Here is a 16,486-nt window from a genome sequence, read left to right as displayed (position 1 = left end):
TCTCTTTTCCCCCATGTTTTCCCTTCCTTTTTCTATTCCTTTCTTTCTCCCTAATAATTTCCTTTTTGGAAAGGGGGGAAAAGACTTTGAATAAGTTGTTCCTTTTTTTTAATAACTGGGTTTTGTGATGGGAAATTTTGTGGATGTTCTTTGTTGTCTCTCTCTCCCTTTTTTTTTGTTTGTTCTGCTTCTCTTTTAGTCATGAGTAGGGGTGTCACGAAGCCAGGGATGGGTGGAGTGCTCATCCTGACTTTGTCTTTTGATTTAAGGATCATCTCCTTGTTTTTCTTTCTGGCCTAAGGCTGGGGCACAGTCCAGCTTTGAAGGAGCTGTGAAAGAGAGGATGGGCAGGGTGAGTGCCCCCTAAGGGCAGGGGCTAGAGTCTTCCATTCAAGGTTCTATAGTTGGTTTTCTTTGTAGTTTTTTGGTAGTAATAGTTGTTTCTAGTTATGATAGAGTAGTTTTTGTATATATAGTTTTTCGATTCTATGAGTCTTTATTTACTTATGCTCGGAGCTTTGTAAGCAGGGTTCTCCCTCTGAGGGGTTCAAGGGTGTCTGAAAGGGGATATGGCTAAGTGTCTTATCAAATGGTGCACCTGGAACATTAAAGGAAGTCATTCGCCTATTAAAAGGAAAAAAGTGCTTTCTAGCTGTAAGAGGGAAAGAGTTGATATCGCTTTGTTGCAGGAAACCCATCTTGATGATAGGGAACACCCAAAATTACAACAGGGGGGTTATGAACGGGTATTCTTTTCATCCTTTACTACTAAAAGTAGGGGAGTGGCGGTACTTATCCAGAAAAATCTTCCGTTCACATTATTAGAGCAGGTGAAAGATGAGCAGGGATGGTTTGTGATACTTAAAGCCCTGATACATGGGGAGGAATATGGCATTTTAAATGTCTACTGTCCTCCGGCGCATCCCCTCAAATTTTTTATTAGTGCTTTCTCTAAGTAAGAGTGCTTTTGGAATATGGCACATTATTATAGGGGGTGGAATTTTAATTGTCTTTTGGATCAGACAGTGGGCAGGTTGCCTTGTGGGCCCCCAACTATTTCTTCGCAGTCCAAGCAGGTGGTTAACTTTTACGAGGAGTTGGGGCTGGTGGATATTTGGAGATGTCTTCACCCTACCGGCAGGGACTTCACCTTTCTTTCAAACCCACATAAATGTCACACAAGGATTGACCTCTTTCTGGGTCCCTTGGCCCTTCTGGATTCGATTATGGGTTGTAAAATTGGGAATATAGCTATCTCTGATCATGCGGCAGTATATTTGGAGGTTAAGGCCAAGAGTGAAGGGCTAGGTTTGTAGCACTGATGTTTGGACCCCTTTCTCCTTAAGGATTCCAAATTTGTGGAATATTTTTTGAAGGAATTTCAGGAATTCTTGACTATCAACTCAGGCACGGCTAGTAGTCCGTCCATGCTTTGAGACACTGCTAAGACCTTTGTTAGGGATTAGCTATTTCCTACTCGGATAGCTGGAAATGACAGAAGGAGGAACAGCAGCGTCTACTTGAGATACAGTTGAAAGCCGCGGAGGCAGCACATTTTGCGCGGCCTTCGGTGACTAAGTTACAGCGGATCACAGCCCTTTGGGCTGCCTTGAATTCAATACTGACACAAAACGCAAAGAAAGAACTTGCTTTTGCTAGACAGAAGCTGTTCGAATATGGAGATAGGCTTGGGAAGTATTTAGCATACCTGACTAGGAAAAAGCATGCTCCCCAATCCATTACTGCAATCAGAGACAGCGCAGGGGTCCTTACAAACGATGCTAAAAAGATGAATTAGACTTTTCGGAGCTTTTACTCTGAATTGTCTCGGTCTGAAGGTTGCGAAGACAGGAGTGCTAAAATTCAGACCTTTTTTAAGAACCTGGACCTCCCAGGGGTAACCTTGGAACAGACCTCTCTCCTTAATACCCCCTTGACAGTTCAGGACATAGAGGAGGCAGCTAGGCAACTTCAGAGTGGGAAAGTGCCTGGCCCTGATGGTCTTCCGGGTGAGTTTTATCAGGAGTTTATAGGGATTCTGTCAGGGCCAATGTTGGAGATATACAATCACTCCTTTATGCATGGACGCCTACCACCATCTTTGAGAGAAGCTAATATTTCCTTAATTCTTAAGAAGGGGAAGGTTCCTGAGGATTGTGCCTCATACAGGCCCATCTCTCTATTAAATTCAGAGTTCAAGATTCTGTCCAAGATCCTGGTGTTGTCCCACATTATTAAAGAGGACCAGACAGGCTTTATACGGAGCCGTAGGTCCTCTAATAATATTAGAAGGTTGCTGAATGTGGTCCAAGTTTGTCAGCAACGATCGATTCAAGGGTTGGTGATTTCCTTAGATGCAGAGAAAGCATTTTACTGGGTGGAATGGCCGTATTTTTTTTATGTCTTAGAACAGTTTGGGTTGGGTGGAGTCTTTGCTAGGTGGGTGGAGGTTTATATCGCCACCCTGTGGCCGCTGTCATCACCAACTGGGTGAAGTCTGGGAATTTTACAATAGGTAGGGGTAGTCAGTAAGGCTGTCCCCTCTCACCATTGTTGCTTATGTTGGTGATAGAGCCGTTGGCAGAGGTGATTCGTCAGAACATCCACATAACCACTCCGGAAGTGGGATCGAGGGCACACAAGATTACACTGTATGCGGACAATGTCCTTCTGTTTTTATCGAACCCGATCACCTCCGTACCCCATTTGATACAATGTATCAAGTCATTTGGGGCTATTTCAGAATATGAGATTAACTTTGCAAAATCGGAGCCTATGCCTTTGGGGAACCTTAAGGATGTGTCAGAAGTTGAAGGTGGCCCTAAGTTCCCTTTTAAGTGGTCACGGGCACGGGTCTGATACCTAGGCATTTTTATTACCCCCAAGTTTGATCTGTTATTTCGGACTAACTTTGCTCATTTACTTGACAATATTAGGCGAGATCTCCAGAGATGGGAGGCTCTTCCAATTTCATGGCTGGGCCGAATATCTCTCATTAAGATGAATGTTCTTCCTCGTTTTTTTATCCCATGCATATGCTCCCTATAATGTTTCCCAGGTCAACGCTGCGGAAGCTTATGGGGTGGTTTGGTTCCTTTGTCAGGCATCGTGGGTGGGCCCCTCATCAAACTTACTAAATTGCAGTTGCCTCAAGGAGGTGGAGGAGTTGATTTCCCAGACATCAGAAGGATCAATTGAGTTCCCTGCTGTCCTTTGTCTGCAATTGGATAGGTAATGATCCAAACTCAATATGGCCGGATATTGAGGCCTCCCAAGCAAAGTGCCCTCTTATTAACCTATTGTTCATGGATAACATGAGGACAGTTATGGACCACTGCCGGAACCCCATTGTCATTAGTACAGTCAAGGCATGGAGGGTGATGCATCAGAGTGAGGGTTGTTTATCCAAGACATTGCCACTTACACCTATAGTTGGCATGCCAGGGCTCCGACCAGGGAAGATGGACTCAGGGTTCAAACTATGGGCAGTGAGAGGAGTTTCTAGTTTGGGAGACTTCTTTGAGGGGAAGGTTATGATGTCTTTTGAGCAACTGAGCTGCAAATATGGGTTGCCCAGCGGAGACCTTTTCCGCTTTTTTCAGGTTAGGGATTTCATCCAGAATAAGACTAAGCTTCTCATTAAGCCCTATAGGCCCGATACAGAGAGGATGTTGCTACGTTCCACAAGCACCCTTTCGGTTAGTGCCTTCTATCGCCTGCTGGGTGTCAGGGCCTGGCAGGATATTAACCAGTTATGTGAGGACTGGGAGCAGGAGCTGGGAGTGAAGATCTCTTCTGAAACATGGGAGAACATGTGGGAGAATACTCGAAAGATTTCAATCTGTAACAGGACATGCACTACGCAGTTAAAAGTTCTGCACAAGGCTCATCTGGCACCTGACCGTCTGGTGAAGTTTAAAAAAGGGGCATCTTCAGTGTGTCCCAAATGTAAAATAAGTGTAGGTACTCTTACCCATTGCTTCTGGACATGCAACAGGCTTCGTGTTTATTGGAGTGCTGTGGTGGGAGAGATAGGGAGGGTATTGAGGACTGAAGTCAAAGTAGACTCGATAACTCTCCTCTTAGGTCTACCAAATTTACCATTTTTAAATGAGCATGGGAAGAAACTATTCAGTATTCTTGCACACCTGTGCACGGAAGAATATTCTGATGAATTGGGTGTCTGAGAACCCGGGCTTGCTGGAATGGCAGAAATTAATTATGGAGCACATTCCCTTGGACTTTTTCACAAACATGGTGCACCACACAACAGACAATTTTTATAAGACATGGCAGCCCTACTTGAGTTATTTGGATATAGATTTATCAGATATCTTAACTGGGGCGTTTGTTTAACCAGGATGATTAGATTTGTCAAGCCCTGGGCCCTGGAGGGAGTCTCCCAAGTTAACACGGGTATGTATACAATGGAAATTTGCAGATATGATATTGTGGGGACAATTGAGACATGGCTTCAAGTGGACAGGGCCCGGGAAGTGAATATTCAAGGCTACATGTGCTTTCGTAAGGACAGACTGACGGGCAGAGGGGGTGGGGTGGCCATGTTGGTAAGGGATGATATTTAGTCCCTTGCTTGGGGGTACCTAGAATCAGGGAATGTAGAGTCAGTGTGGATAGAGCTGAGAAATTCTAAGGGTAAAAAGACCCTCTTAGGAGTTATCTACAGGCCCCCAAACAGTAGTCTGAATGTAAGTTGAATCAGGAGCTGAAACTGGCCTGTCGCAAAGATGTTACTACAGTTGTTATGGGGATTTCAACATTCAGGTGGACTGGGAGAATCAGGATGGTATTGGACCTCAAGAAAGAGACTTTGTGTAATGCCTCCGAAATGGATTCTTAGAACAGCTGGTGCTGGAGCCTACCGGGGGAAGGCAATACTAGATCTGGTATTGTGCAACGAACCAGAATTGATCAGGGATCTCGAAGTGAAGGAGCCAGTGGGAAGTAGTGACCATAATACAAGAAGCTTCAATCTGCAATTTGAGAGGGAGAGGGTACAATCGGAAGTGACAATATTTCTATTGAATAAAGAGAACTATGGAGCTATGAGGGAGGAGCTGGCCAAAGTTCAATGGTGCAATACCTTAGCAGGGGTGATAATGGAGGAACAATGGAGGATATTTCTGTGTATCATGCAGAAGATGCAGGATCAGTTCATTCCAAAAAGGAAGAAAGAAAGATCCTAGGAGGAGGCATGGGTGGCCGTGGCTGATGAGGGAAGTTAAGAAAAATATAAAGTTAAAAGAGAAAATGTATAACATAGCAAAGATAAGTAGGAAAACAGAGGACTGGGAAGCTTTTAAAGAACAATAGAGGATTACTAAGAAGGAAATACGCAGAGAAAAAATGAGGTACCAAGGTAAACTGGCCAAAAATATAAAGGAGGATAGTAAAAGCTTATTTAGGTATGTGAAAGGCAAAAAAATGGTTAAGACTAAAATTGGGCCCTTGAAGACAGAAACAGGGGAATATATTACGGGGAGCAAAGAAATGATAGAAGAATTGAATTGTTACTTCAGATCTATGTTCACTGGGGAAGACACAAGCAATCTCCCTGAGGTAACAGTGGCTGAAGGACCTGCACTTAAGGGAATTTATATTTGCCAGGAATTGGTGTTGGAGAGACTGTTAGGTCTGAAGGTTGATAAGTCCCCGGGGCCTGATGGTCTACATCCCAGGGTACTGAAGGAGGTGGCTCAAGAAATCATGGATGCGTTGGTGATTATTTTCCAGAGTTCGATAGATTCGGGATTAGTTCCTGCGCATTGGAGGGTAACTAATGTTGTACCACCTTTTAAAAAAGGTGGGAGAGAGAAAGCAGGAAATGATAAACCAGTTAGTCTGACCTCAGTGGTGGGAAAGATGCTGGAATCTATTATAAAGGATGAAATTACAACACATCTGGATAGTAGTAACAGGATGGGTCAGAGTCAGCATGGATTTATGAAGGGGAAATCATGCTTGACTAATCTTCTGGAATTTTTTGAGGATGTAACTCTGAAGATGGACGAGGGAGATCCAGTAGATGTAGTGTACGTGGACTTGCAGAAAGCTTTTGATAAAGTTCCAAATAGGAGGTTAGTGAGAAAAATTAGGGCGCATGGTATTGGGGGCAAAGTAATAACTTGGATTGAAAGTTGGTTGGCTGATAGGAAACAAAGAGTAGTGCTAAACGGCTCCATTTTGGAATAGCAAGCAGTGACCAGTGGGGTACCGCAGGAATCAGTGCTGGGACCCCCGCTATTTACAATATATGTTAATGATTTAGAAGATGGTATTAGTGATAACATTAGCAAATTTGCTGATGATACTAAGCTGGGTGGCAGGGTGAAATGTGAGGAGGATGTTAGGTGATTACAGGGTGACCTGGACAGGTTAGGTGAGTGGTCAGATGCATGGCAGATGCAGTTTAATGTGGATAAATGTATGGTTATCCACTTTGGTGGCAAGGACAGGAAGGCAGATTACGACCTAAATGTAATCAATTTAGGTAAAGGGGCAGTACAAAGAGATCTGGGTGTTCTTGTGCACCAATCAATGAAGGTAAGCATGCAGGTACAGCAAGTAGTGAAGAAGGCTAATAGCATGCTGGCCTTCATAACAAGAGGGATTGAGTATAGAAGCAAAGAGGTTCTTCTGCAGCTGTACAGGGCCTTGGTAAGACCACACCTGGAGTACTGTGTGCAGTTCTGGTCTCCAAATTTGAGGAAAGACATTCTGGCTATTGAGGGAGTGCAGCGTAGGTTCACGAGGTCAATTCCTGGAATGGCAGGACTACCGTACACTGAAAGACTGGAGCGACTGGGCTTGTATACCCTTGAGTTTCGAAGACTGAGAGGGGATCTGATTGAGACATATAAGATTACTAAAGGATTGGACACTCTGGAGGCAGGAAATATATTTCCGCTGATGGGTGAGTGCCGAACCAGAGGACACAGCTTAAAAATACGGGGTAGACCATTTAGGACAGAGATGAGAAACTTCTTCACCCAGAGAGTGGTGCCTGTGTGGAATGGTCTACCCCAGAGGGCAGTGGAGGCCCAGTCTCTGGATTCATTTCAGAAAGAGTTGGATAGAGCTCTCAAGGATAGTGGAATCAAGGGTTATGGAGATAAGGCAGGAGCAGGATACTGATTAAGGATGATCAGCAATGATCATATTGAATGGTGGTGCAGGCTCGGAGGGCAGAATGGCCTACTCCTACACCTATTGTCTGTTGTCTATTGTTCCTTTGTTTGGGAGCCTTGCGCCGAGCATAGGTGTTCTGTATTTTGTGTTTTTTTTGTTTTTTTTGCTTTTCTTTCTTTTTTTGGTGTTGCTTTGCACAGTGTTAGGGTTTGCTTTGTATTATAGAGTAGGTTAGTAGTTAGTAGATAATAGTAGTAATTTGTGTTTTTTTTCTTTTTATTATACTGATATTTGTGATTGATTGTTTTTTCCAATAACTTCATATGTTTGTAAAGTTAAAAAAAATTGCTAATAAAAATTTAAAAATAAAAGGAGTTGAGAGTTGCAGAAGTCAGACAGGACAGTGGAGTTGGGACCACAATCTGATCAGGCATAATCTTATCGAATGGTAAATCTGACGTCAAGGCCCAATTTGCCAACTTCTGTTCCTGTGTCCTATGTTCCTAGGAGGAGAGAGAGGTTTAAGAAGAGAATTCCAGAACTTTGGGCCTAAATTACAGATAACATGCCCATAGACCTTTGGGTAAAATTAATTAGGAATGCATATAGCAATGTAGAAGGAGTACAAAGCTCTCAGAGCATTGTACAAGTGGAGAAGATCATAACCATAGGGGGAACTGAGACAACCAAAGGATTTGAAACAAGGATTAGAGTTTTATATTTGAGATGTTGGAAAACTGGAACATGAATGAGATAGGCAGAGCACTTTTGTAGGATTTTGAGAGTTTGGATATGGACAGCCAAATTGTATTAAAGTTTATGGAGAATCTAGTATGAGAGACCAGCCAGAGGTTATCGATTATAAATGTCATAAAAACAGCAGTTTCTGAATTGGTGGTCTTCAACCTTGGATCAATCAAGGACTTTGGAGAGGATAGGGAGGCACAAGTCAGGAACGTGATGGAATACTACATACTCACCTGGATAAGTACAGTTCCATTAATACTTTTGAAGTATGACACCATCCAGGTCAAAACAGTGCAGCTCATCGGCATTCTACCCACCACCTTAAACACTTGCTCCCTCCACTACTGGTGGACTGTAGCAGCAGATTTCTTTGACTTTCCAAACCTGCAACTCCTAATATCCAGAAGGACAAATATAGCAGACGTGTAAGAGCACTCCCAATTGCAAGGTCCTCTCCAAGCTAAACACCATCCTTACTTGGAACCTTATTTGCCTTTCTTTGTGTTGCTGTATTATAAAATGGATCTCTCTTCCTAATGCAGTGTGCATGTACTCCTGTGGCTCACTGTCATCTTCTCAAGAACAAGAAATGTTGTCCTTCCAAGTACCACTCATATTCTGTAAAATAATAATTAAGGATAGGATGGGCAAAGATAAAAGAGAAACTAAAGAAATGAGAGGGTTTGGAACTCGGGTTAGGGGATTCTTATGAATGTCTGCCTTGATGTGCAATGGAAAGAGAAATTATGGCAGGATTATGAATGAATGTGTTGAACTTAATGACACATAAGTTTTTGAGCTCTTCTCTATGAGACTTTACTATTAGTGAGTTACATTGCCCAAAATAATCACTCATTTAAAGCATTTTTATCCCCCTACCAAAATCATCTACCTAAACTGTAACGCATACAGAAGTTTTAGGTTCATAGCAATACAGATCTCTTATCCACTTAGAAGATGTTCTTATTAAGTTTTCTTGCTGTGAATGGCATGGATAATGCATAAATTAAAAATAGATTCATGCTTTCAATTTAGAACTATTATAATTGCGAAGTTTCTCTTCTAATGTATTTGAGCAATTATAAGGCAAAGACTGTGCCACACATTTTTTTTCAATAATTGTACAGTCTACATAACAACAACAAATACGTTCCTTGTGCCATCCTCTTGTTACTGATATAACATAACCCAGGAAGCAACTAGCAACCTGTGGTGATTGTAACAAGGTTGGCCAGATGGACTTCACAGAATATGAGTTCCCAGATTGGATCAGATTAACAGCTTCAATATAAGAACAGGAATGTCAGAAAGAGAACATAGAATATTAAAGCGCAGTACAGGCCCTTTGGCCCTCAATGTTGTGCCGACCAGTCATACCAATCTGAAGCCCATCTAACCTACACTATTCCACGTACGTCCATATGCTTGTCCAATCCTGTTTATTCTGAGACCTGGCCTGGAGGGAGCTGGATCAGTGTCAAGGATTCTCCATCTGTAAATAAAGGGTGACTTGGTGATGGGATACCAGCCTCAAGAGTTCGTTCAGCAACAAATCTCACTACAGTACTTAACATAATCCCCAAATGAAGCTGGCACCAGTCCTCTCAGAGTTCCCAAAATTTACATGGAAGTGCAAAGTGAGTCACCTTACATAAATGTGGACCTGGCAGAAGTGAAAGTTGAAGAAGAATTGGCAGTCACTGGATAAATACATAACTTTACTCTTGACCGTGATGTTTTAGTTTTTGATTCCAGTTTCAATTCAGCTATTCAGTAAGTCAGCTACTTTCTTTCTTCATGCCATACTGCAGACTGCAATCTGTATGTTTGTAGATTCTGTTATCCAACGAGTCTTTGTGCACTGACATTACATAACTGGCAATGTCACTGGCATCAGCAAGAGAGCCTGAAGGCAGTTGGATAATGAGCACAATCAGAGCATCTCTCAGGAATGCTTCCACTGATGATTTTGAAACATTGATATTGATGCTTCATGATGCAATAGTAATTGGCTTCTCTGTGCTTGCAGATAGAATTCAGGCAGTCATGAAAGAAATATTCCAAGGCTTTGCAGTGCAACAGTGTGTTTTAATATAGAAGTAGCCACCATGTGGATGTGGAATCCAGGGAATCAGAAACAGAAAGGATTTTTTTAAAGTTACAGGCAGTCTTTTGATGCTACAATTGGAACAGGACATAATATTGAAGCCGTAATGCTGAATGGTCTGGATAATGTAAGATACACAAGCAGCTTCATATCAAGCAGAGAACAATACAGCACAGGAACAGGCCCTTCAGCCCACCAAGACTGCACCAACGCATGATGTCATTCTAAAATTAAGAATCTTTTGCCTCCTTGTAGTTGATATCCTTCTCTTCCCTGTGTATTCACATATCTGTCAAGATGTCTTTCAAATGTTGCTAATGTATCCACCTCCTCTGGCATCACATTATAGGCACTTACCACACTCTGTATAAAAAAACTTGCCATTCACATCTCCTTTGAACTTATCCCCTTTTATCTTAAATCAGTGTTCCCTAGAAATTTATATTTCCACACTGGGATAAAGACTCTGATTCTCCATTTGATCCATGCTTCTCATGATTTTGTAAACTTTTATCAGGTTGCCCTTTATCTTTTTGATGTTTGAGTGAAAACAAACCAATAACAATAAAAACAAATTGCTGGAAAAGTTCAGCAGGTCTGGCAACGTCAACGACGAGAAATCAGAGTTAATATTTTGGGTCTGGTGACCCTTCCTCAAATCCAGCCAGTGAGGATGGCAGGATTGTCCTTTGAGGAGAGATAGCTTTATGGGCCTGCATATTCTAGAGGTGATCTGATTGAAATATATGAAATTCTAACAGGGCTGGACAGATTAAATGCAGGGAAGATGGTTTCCTTGGCAGGAGAGTCTAGACATCTAGAGGATACAGTCTTAGGATGCGGAATAGTCCATTCAGGACTCAGCTGAGGTGGTAGTGAACCTGTGAAATTTTCTACCACAGAAGGCTGTGGGGGCCAAGTCAGTGAATATATTAAAGACAGGGATAGATAACGTTTTTAGATTTTAAAGGCATTGAGGGATATCAGGAAAACACAGGAATGTGGAATTGAGGTTGATGATCAATATTGATCAAACTGAATGACAGAACAGACTTGAAGGGGTAAATGGTCTATTCCTGTTCCTAGTTTCTACATTTCATGGAGACAAAAAAAATTTAAACTCTCATTATTGTCAATAAAAACATGACACATCACCTCCAACTTTATATTCATACTTTGGAATGAATAATATCCAGATGAAATGAACTGCTGAAAAGTAGTTGACTCTGGGGGTATAAGGGAGAGGCTGCAGCTTAAATATCGAGATTTGGAGGAATACATTACACAGTTTTGAATTTTATAAACCCATGGTTGTTGCTTGCTCTAAATGCTGAGCTTCTAGGACTTCAGAATTCATCTGCTCCTCTATGTAATGCAGCCTGTTGCAGCTTTGATTTCTACAGGCAAATGTATGCTTCTTTCTGTGGGTGTGTTTTCAGTTTGCACTTTCTCTACTCTCTCAGGAATCTTGTAGAACACTCTTGCCATCATACAATTCAAGAATTCAAGATAGATGTTTCTGTCTTTCAAATATAGCTTGCTTTAGCTAGGGGCTTTTAGATAAGTGAAGCTGCTTCTTTAGCCACCTACTGAGCTAATCTTAAAATTGTTTACTTTCTCCATCATGAATATTTTAAGATGTAGCTGTAACAAGTACTCCTGGGAAGAATACATTTACAAGCTTTAATCTTTGCGATAACTATGGTGTGGTATTTTCTCTGGTGATGAATGTCCTATGTTACAAAAGTACTTGAAGAATCACACATTGAGAGATATTGTTTTTGACATATTTCTTAACATTGCAAAGAGTCTGAGGCAAAAATGCTAAGGGCTTTGATTTTTTTAAAATAGTGATTGTTTAATAGTTCCTTGTTTTCAGGTGTAGTTGACACAAATAACTTGCCTTTTTTTGGTCATGCATGATCTTTTCACTTGTTGCTCTTAGTGAGGTCACTGTGACTTTGTTACCTGCAAAACTTAAATACTAGTTATGATCTTTGTCCTATAAACCTGGGTATCTCTGGCTCCTGTCTACTATTTGTGACCCTTACTGATTTTATGCATGTGTGTTTGGACTGAAACAATTGAATTTCACTTCACATTCTTTCCTATACTGCACTTTGCTGGACCTTTATATTTTTATTGGTAGCTTTATGATGGGGACATGCTCATCTGTAATTGGAGTTTAAAAATGTATCGAGGCTATCTGAATATTAAAGTGCACTAAATAAATCTGTTTTGGGAAATAATTCTGTGAAGATGACCAAAATTGCTGTAGTCTTACTTTTAATGGTATGTCAAATTGTTACACACTTGGCATTCATATTTTAGATTTCTTTTTCAAGCTTTGAACTACTGTTTCTAAAAAAAAATTAGCTGATTTTCAGGGGACTAATCCTCTGAGTGGATGTATCCATACCAATTTATATGCCCATTCTTTTAGATTGATGACAATTCCTTCTATCTTTTACAGAAAACTCCACCTTTAATTCTAGCAGTGAGGCAGAGCGGAAAGCTCAACGTTATTATCTTTCCTGCTTGAATGAGCAAAGAATTGAAGAACTTGGTGCACAGCCTTTGATTGATCTCATTAATAAGGTAAGTCTTAAAAGATCATAAATATTAGGTTTTTTTTAGTTTCTGTTAAAGCTTCATATGCAGAATCAACTTAAAATTTTAAAGTACAGTTTTAGATGAATTGATTAAATTTTGACAGGTTTGAAGGTGGTGTAACCTTTCCATTCATCTGACTGTGATAAATCCTGAAGTGAGCTCTATGCTTTTATTTCATTGAATTGTGGTTCATGATTTTGATTGTTTTTTTTACATAGAAAGGATTTTATATAACTCATAAAGTGCTGTTCGTGTTCAATTAAAGTAAAATCGTAAATGCTTAAAACCTTTCAGCTACATTCTGGACACACTGACAAAGAGGGAATTTGGGTTTGTTAATGATCACCCAAAGCAATTGGGTACAATAGGAGAGTAAAAGCAAAACACTGAAAATCTGAAGTTAAAAAAAAAATTCTTGAGAAACTTAGCTGCTCTGGCAGCACCTGTAGCGAGAGAAACAAAATTAATGTTTCAGGTTGGATATGACTTTTTCAGAAAGTGAAGGAAATGTCATATGGGACTCAAAACATTAACTTTCTTCTCTTTGCCGATGCTGATAGACCTGTCGAGTTTCTCCTGCAGTTTGTTTTTATTAAAATAAGAGAGTTGTTCCTTGTCTTAGGTACATCTAATAAAAATCACACCACGTGGTTTGAAATATCTCTTTTGACTGAACGTCATGTGTTTAATTTTAGTAGGTTACTGAGAACCATAGATCATACTTAATTGTAAGGATAGAACTAGATTGGGTATTCCCAGTGACTATGGACCTGTGGAATAGTTGCTAGTTTTTGCATTGAATGTTTATCTTACTTTAAGGTAAAATTGAGGTGGATATCCAGCCTATTAACACCACTATGTGAGCTGATGAGTTACACTAAGTCAGCCAGTAAATTAAAGACAGGGTGGGACTTAATGGCAGGACAAGCAAGCAGTTTATTTACAAAAAAATACATTAACTCAAAAGTAAATTTAGATTTTTTCTGACTTAACAAAAGCATAAAGAAATACGTAATTATTTGTAATACACAAAGTTTGGAATTATTTAGAAATACTGGAGCAACAAAAATTGGTTGCCTCTCAATTGACCAGTTTGTAAGTACTCTTTATCTGCGTTTTAGCAGGTGACTAGTAGATTGCATTTACATGCTGTACATGGCACTGTGTTCCTTTAGACTCAAAATAAGATATGTTGTTATTTAAACAGACATCAAATGAAAGGTGGCACTGTGGCTCAATGATCAGCAGTGCTGCTTCACATTGCTAGGGACCTGGGTTTGATTCCAGATTTGAGTGACTCTGCAAACTCCACACAGATATTCTGCCTGTGATTGCTTGGGTTTCTGGGTGCTTCAACCTCCATAGTCCAAAGATGTGCGCAAAGTAAGTGAATTAGCTATGGTAAGTGTGGGGTTAGAGGGTAAGGGTGCAGATTCTGGGTGGAATGCTGTTCAGAGGTGTTGGTGAGACTCTTTCCGCAAAGTAGGGATTCTGCGATCAGGAGTGGTCCACAGGAGATTCGCTGGCATTTGTTAAGTAATTTTCAAATCTTCAGTGCAAATCAGAGGCCACATTTGAAAATGTCCAGAGTTGGGGTATCCAGATGCAGAGGGCATAGGTTTAAGGTGAGAGAGGAAAAAAATTAAGGGGCAACATTTTCATGCAGAGGATGGTGCGTGTATGGAATGAATTGACGGAGGAAGTGGTGGAGGCTGGTACAATTACGACATTTAAAAGGCATCTGGATAGGTATATGAATAAGAAGGGTTTAGAGGGACATGGGCCAAATGCTGACAGATGGGACTCGTTTAATTTTGGATAGCTGATCAGCATGGATAAGTTGAACTGAACGGTTTGTGTATGTGCTGTAGGTATTCTATGATTCTATAACTGTATTAAAGCAAGGCAATTTATTTTATTCCCCTGACCTGAATGTAGAAATTTACCAACATGGGCAATTTACAAGCATGGAGAGAGAAATTGAGTTAAAGGACTGATGGTTAGCGAATTTGACTCATGGAAAAGGAATAGCTTTTTAAACCATAACTATAAAATCATTTAATTTCTCAGTGAATTAGTAAGCCTGCACTTTCCAACAGACAAGATGGGAAAAAATTCATCAGTCTAGATCTCGTCCAACTCCCATTTGTATTTCCTGTCTGTGAGCATGTTAATAGTTGCAAATAAGCTATAGCTTAATTTTAGTATTTAATTGTGGGATAGGGGTACACAGGGAACAAAATTAAACACTTATTTTTCTGTTTTAATTTAGAAATTGTGTTTCTCTTACCCTGATCACTTGCTACACAGAATAGTATGTATGCCTTTGCTATCTCCTATCATTACCACATTTGAACAGCGTCCTTTAACTGGTGCTATGGTTTCCAAACTGTAGATTGTCCAGACTCAGCCAGTCAATGTCAGAGACATGCCTGACAACCGGCACAGAGGTTTGTGATCTTCTCTAAACTGTGTCATGGGTCTCAGACAAGGGCTGAGACTGTTTTTTTTATGGGCTGTTTGTGTAAGGTACAGGAATAAACAGTTCAGTCTTGAATGTGGTAGGCAAATCATTTAAATGTGAATTTCCTTTAGTGATGGATAACAGAGAAGTTAATGTTAGATATGATTGAATAGTGGAAATATTTACTTCAAAACTTCACCTACCAGCAGACTTGTTTCGTCAATGTTTTCGGAACATTGAAAATGACCGTCAATTTGTTCATGGAATTACAATTCCTTGTTTGTTATCATGGATATCTCCATCATGTCTTTATACATTCTTGAAGATATTTCCTATTATTAGATATTCGATTCCAGCCTGGGACAACTATCTGTGTGGAGTTTGCACATTCTCCCTGTGTCTGCGTGGGTTTTCTTCGGGTGATCCAGTTTCCTCTCAGAGTCCAAAAGTGTGCAGGTTAGGTGAATTGGCCATGCTAAATTGCCCATAGTGTTCAGTGATGTGTAGGTTAGTTGCATTAGTCATGGAAAATGCAGAGTGATAGGGTAGGGAATGGGTCTGGGTGGGTTACTTTTCGGAGGGTTGATGTAGACTTGTTGGGCCAAATGGCCTGTTTCCACACTGTAGGAATGAATTCTATAAATGAAAGAACTAAGAGAGTCTGGAGTGATAGTTTTGACTTATTATTGTGTCTGCCATCTCTATGAAGGTTTTGAGAAGACCATGGTTCTCTTTGGCCTTGCCCTTTGCATGTAAATGCACATGAAATTATTGAGCCCAAGTGGTCTGTCAATAGCCACCCTAGAACCTTAGCGAACTTGACTGATATTGTGATCTCTTTTCCATGTAATGTACCTTCAAGGGTCTAGTTATATTTAATGATACCTAATCATGAATACCTTTGTTTTTGATCCATTATAAAGGACTGAAAAATATTAAAATGACTTGACGTATTGATTTGTACTGAATACATGTATCTAATCTATATTGAGGAAATGTTGAGTAAACATAAAGGCAACAGTTCATCATTTAAGTGCAACTAGACTCAAAGTGTGAGCCTGGGAATTTGGTGAGTGACAGAGTTTGGTGTCAAGAGGGAGAAGGTACTGTTCTCTTCGGTGGAGGATACTCTGGACTGGCCACGTTCTGAGAAAAATCTAAGTATGCTATCTCAGGAAAGTAGCTAAATGATTGTCTGGTGAGCATTTTTCCCATTTATCTTTTAAAAGCTCAAGTAATGTATTCATAATTGGCAGGTTTTTATTTGTTTTTGAATGTATATAAGCAGAAGTAAAGCTTGTTTAGATTAGACTGATATATGAAGTATAAATTAATATTATAATGTTGGTAGTGTGGGTGATATGTTGCAACTGCATAATGTGGGAGCTCCTGATAATCAGTGATCC

The 16,486-nt window shown here is 40.4% G+C and overlaps 1 protein-coding gene across 4 annotated transcripts in view; it reads left to right on the top strand.

Annotated features, from left to right (window-relative positions):
* LOC140478886 (endothelin-converting enzyme 2-like) overlaps positions 1-16,486 on the top strand; it is a 192,450-nt gene that overhangs the window by 118,561 nt on the left and 57,403 nt on the right. For all 4 annotated transcript variants that reach the window (XM_072572465.1, XM_072572461.1, XM_072572464.1 and 1 more), the window contains exon 5: positions 12,477-12,601. In XM_072572465.1, the coding sequence (XP_072428566.1) occupies positions 12,477-12,601 (125 nt within the window). The remainder of the gene's footprint in view (positions 1-12,476; positions 12,602-16,486) is intronic.

Source organism: Chiloscyllium punctatum, chromosome 6 (genome assembly GCF_047496795.1).
Source record: "Chiloscyllium punctatum isolate Juve2018m chromosome 6, sChiPun1.3, whole genome shotgun sequence".
Classification (NCBI taxonomy): Eukaryota; Metazoa; Chordata; class Chondrichthyes; order Orectolobiformes; family Hemiscylliidae; genus Chiloscyllium; species Chiloscyllium punctatum.
The sequence above is the reverse complement of the archived record's forward strand: the minus strand, read 5'-3'. Positions and strand labels throughout refer to the sequence as shown.